At 51.6% G+C, this 3955-nt stretch overlaps 1 protein-coding gene across 1 annotated transcript in view; it reads left to right on the top strand.

Annotated features, from left to right (window-relative positions):
- The first annotated feature begins 3780 nt into the window (after positions 1–3780).
- KCNA7 (potassium voltage-gated channel, shaker-related subfamily, member 7) overlaps positions 3781–3955 on the top strand; it is a 3302-nt gene continuing 3127 nt past the window's right edge. The window contains exon 1 of the mRNA XM_008569335.1: positions 3781–3834. Coding sequence (XP_008567557.1) covers positions 3781–3834 — 54 coding nt within the window. The remainder of the gene's footprint in view (positions 3835–3955) is intronic.

The raw sequence follows: 3955 nt of genomic DNA, 5'->3' as shown, positions 1-3955 counted from the left end.
AGCACCAAGTCAAGGGTTAAGATCCCCTTACCGGTCATCTTTAAAAAAAAAAAAAAAAAGTTGGAATATATGGCTGATAACACCAAGGTCAACGGTTTGGATCCCCGCACTGGCTAGCCACTAAAAAAAGAAAGAAATTTGGAATATATGAGTTTGATGGTTACAGTAGAGTTTGGAGCTGGAAACCTAAATTTGGGAGTCAGTAGAATAGAGATGGTATTTTAAGTCATGTGACTGAATGAAGTCACCTAGGAGATGAGGGAAGATGGAGAAAGGAGGAGCTCAAATGACTCAATCTCAAGGCCCTCCAGCATTTAGAGTTCAGATAAAGTGGGGAAAACCAGCAAAGGAGATTGACTGTGATGCAGGAGGAAAAGCAGAAGAGTGTGATGCCCAGAAAGGCCAGGAAGGAAAGTTCTTCAAGAAGGAGGTAGTGTTGGCCAGCCCGTGGCTCACTCGGGAGAGTGCGGTGCTGATAACACCAAGGCCACGGGTTCGGATCCCATATAGCGATGGTCGGTTCGCTCATTTGGGAGAGCGTGGTGCTGACAACACCAAGTCAAGGGTTAAGATCCCCTTACCGGTCATCTTTTAAAAAAAAAGGAGGTAGTGTTCAATGTATCCAGTTCTGCTGAGAGATGCAATAAGATAAGGACTGAGGTTTGACAAGACAGTGGGAAGTGAAGTGGAGACCTCAGGTAGAGAAAAGTCTTTAGAGAATTTTGTTATGAGGGAAGCAGAGGAGTAATAGTAGCAGGAAAGTAAAGCAGGGTCAAAGAAATTGTTTTTTCTTTTTTAAGATAGAAAAGATATTAAAATAGAAAATTTGACTTCCAGTCAGGATGGCAGAATAGACAGTCCCCAGAGTCCCCACTCTCTCTTACAAATCAACCAATTTACAATTATAAAAAAGCAATGACAGCCAAGCTAGGGCTGCAAGAGATCAGCGGAAGAGGAGGAGAGACCTATGGAGTGCATGAAGGTGGGAGAAGCCATGATGACGGAAAGAAAAAACTGCTCCAACCAATTTGAATCCTGGCTGCTTCCAGGCTGGAGCTGCTGAGTGCAAGGAGCAGGAGCTGGCAAAAGCTGCAGCTGTGCCCTTTGGGTGAAGGTGCTTGGAAGCGGCAGGGGAGAAGAGGGCCTTGGTGGCTCCCAGGCCAGCAAGACCACTAACAGGGTTTCCAGGTACCCACATAGAAGTGAGGAGCCACAACTGAAAAAAAAAAGGAGCCACTCAGAGGCTGGTGAGTCATCACAAGGGACTGGAGCATGGCCTATCCCATGAAAAGTGTTTGCAGTGTGGGCGACGTGGGAGATGGGTGCACCAGGGGAACACTGGGGCACAGCAAGAACAGCTGATCTGGCCCCCAATCAGTGTAGAACCACTCAGAGGAGACTGGTGAGGAATGTAGAATTGCATGAGGTGCAGTTTGATGAAAAGACTCAGGCCCAGACTGGAATTTCTATCAAACCAGGTGTACTGGATCTCATGACAGCCGGTAGTACCTATAAAGTCAACCATTAGGGGCCGGCCCGTGGCTCACTTGGAAGAGTGTGGTGCTGATAACACCAAGGCAATGGGTTTGGATCCCTATATAGGGATGGCCGGTTAGCTCACTTGGGAGAGTGTGGTGCTGATAACACCAAGGCAATGGGTTTGGATCCCTATATAGGGATGGCCGGTTAGCTCACTTGGGAGAGTGTGGTGCTGATAACACCAAGGCAATGGGTTTGGATCCCTATATAGGGATGGCCGGTTAGCTCACTTGGGAGAGTGTGGTGCTGATAACACCAAGGCAATGGGTTTGGATCCCTATATAGGGATGGCCGGTTAGCTCACTTGGGAGAGTGTGGTGCTGATAACACCAAGGCAATGGGTTTGGATCCCTATATAGGGATGGCCGGTTAGCTCACTTGGGAGAGTGTGGTGCTGACAACACCAAGTCAAGGGTTAAGATCCCCTTACCGGTCATCTTCAAAAAAAAAAAAGTTTGAATCTCTGTACTGGCCAGCCACCAAGCAAACAACAATAGAGCAAGAGAGGAGGGGGATATAGGAGATGCTGCTCTTGATAGGCCATGATTTCCTAACCCCCAAAAGGTTTGGGGTTGCCGAAGGATTGCAAACTGGTCAGGTTGAGGGTGTGCAAAGCTGGGTGGGAATTAAGGAACTGTGGGAAGAGGTGCCACTCAGAAAAACCAGACCCCATCATGATGCCACTTCAACTCAAAGAAGAGACTTGGGATCACTGAAGGAGTTCTGGGTGATTTATGGAAGGCTCTGCCCTGGAACAGAACACAGAAACATAGGGCCGGCCTGGTGGTGCACTGTGCTAGTGCGCTGCTTGGGAAGCGCGGCGGCACTCCCGTCAAGGGTTCGGATCCCACATACAGACCGGTTCCCGCTCACTGGCTGAGCGAGGCGCGGGGGCAAAAAAAAAAAAAAAAAAAAAAAAAAGAACACAGAAACATAGAGAGTTCAGAGATTCAATAAGGGGGGCGGGGGCAGAGAGAATAAGAGAAAAGAGGAGACATAGAAAAAAGAGGACAGACACCAGAGACAGGGAGGGTCAAAGACCATGAAAGATGTACATAGACCCAGAGAGAGGAAGGATAGAGACCTGGAGAGAGGGACACAGAAATCCAGTGGGAGACACAGCATCCCAGAAAGAACTGTAGACAGGAACAGAAAAAGTGCCAGAATTAGCAGGGTTATAACCTTTAGTGCCTTACTCCACACCCCCAGCAGAGGGCGACCAGAACCCCATTCCCTGGAGCCCCAAGTGACCAATCCCCACTTCCCCTCAAGCCGATGGGGCTATTTTTACCGTGTCACTGGACACCAGTGACTGGAAGGCCATCACCTGCCTGCCCTTCGGTTCCTGAGAGTTACCCTGCAGCATCTCCCCAACCCACACCCCTCCTGTTCCGGGCAAGCCCGCCTCCTTTTCCGCTATTAAGGCTACAGCTCAGGCCCTTCTGGGTCTCAGAAAGTCTTGTAGAGAATCCAGGTGGAGACCCTGGGCAGACTATGGAGAGGGCACAGGGCATGGGTGCGCATGTTCAGTGGTTTGCAGCTGCCAGAGTGACCCCAGGGGCAACCACCAGGACAGTGGTGAGGCTGACCGGGAGTGGTGGTCGGAGAGAAGGTTCAGAGACGTGACTCCAGAGACCCTGAGTCCTCTAGAGCCCTAAGACATACACTCCCTGTCATTCAGAGATATACGGAAAGTAAGAGACCCAAAGGAGAGGTCCAGAGAAACCCTGGGACAGAGACCGAAAGGGCTAAGAGATAATGAGCAAAAAGGGATCCAGAGAGATAAGAAACAGACAGATCAAGGGAGACAAGAGATGAACGGAGACAGACCCCTGCCCTCTCCCCCGCCTTCCAACAAGAGTCAAAATAAAGGCGGAGATCCAAAGGGACCAAGACACAGAGACTGGGAGGAATCCCCAGAGCGGCAAACCTCAGAGACAACTGACCTATAAAGATACTCAGAGATACGTCCCCAACAGAGCTAGAGACCCAGAGCGATGACATAGCCAGACACAAAGACACACGAGCGAACGAGAGACACGTAGGTGAGGGTGGGGGATGGGGAAGCCGGGAGAGGGGGAGAGAGGGAGAGAGAGAGAGTGAGAGAAAGAGGAAGGGAGGTGTGGACACATGTGACTCCAGCAGAGGGCTCAGGGTTTCATACACACGGAAGCTAGGAGAGGCGCAGGACAGAGCTCTCGGGCGACAGAGAGACAGCGGGAAAGAAGACCTCAGAGCGGGATGGATGCCAGGAAAGCGCAGAGCGGCGGCGGCGGGGGGGAGGCAGGCGTCCCGGTAGAGGGCGCCTGGCCGCCGTCTGCCCCGCCGGGGTCACGGTGCCCCCTCCCCCGCGCCCTGGCCGGACGGCCCGGCTATTTTTACGCGCGGACACCGGACACCGGGCTGGGGCGGCTGG

Source organism: Galeopterus variegatus, unplaced genomic scaffold (genome assembly GCF_000696425.1).
Source record: "Galeopterus variegatus unplaced genomic scaffold, G_variegatus-3.0.2 Scaffold486, whole genome shotgun sequence".
Taxonomy (NCBI): domain Eukaryota; kingdom Metazoa; phylum Chordata; class Mammalia; order Dermoptera; family Cynocephalidae; genus Galeopterus; species Galeopterus variegatus.
Note: the sequence above shows the minus strand (reverse complement) of the source record. Positions and strands in the feature narration are given on the sequence as shown.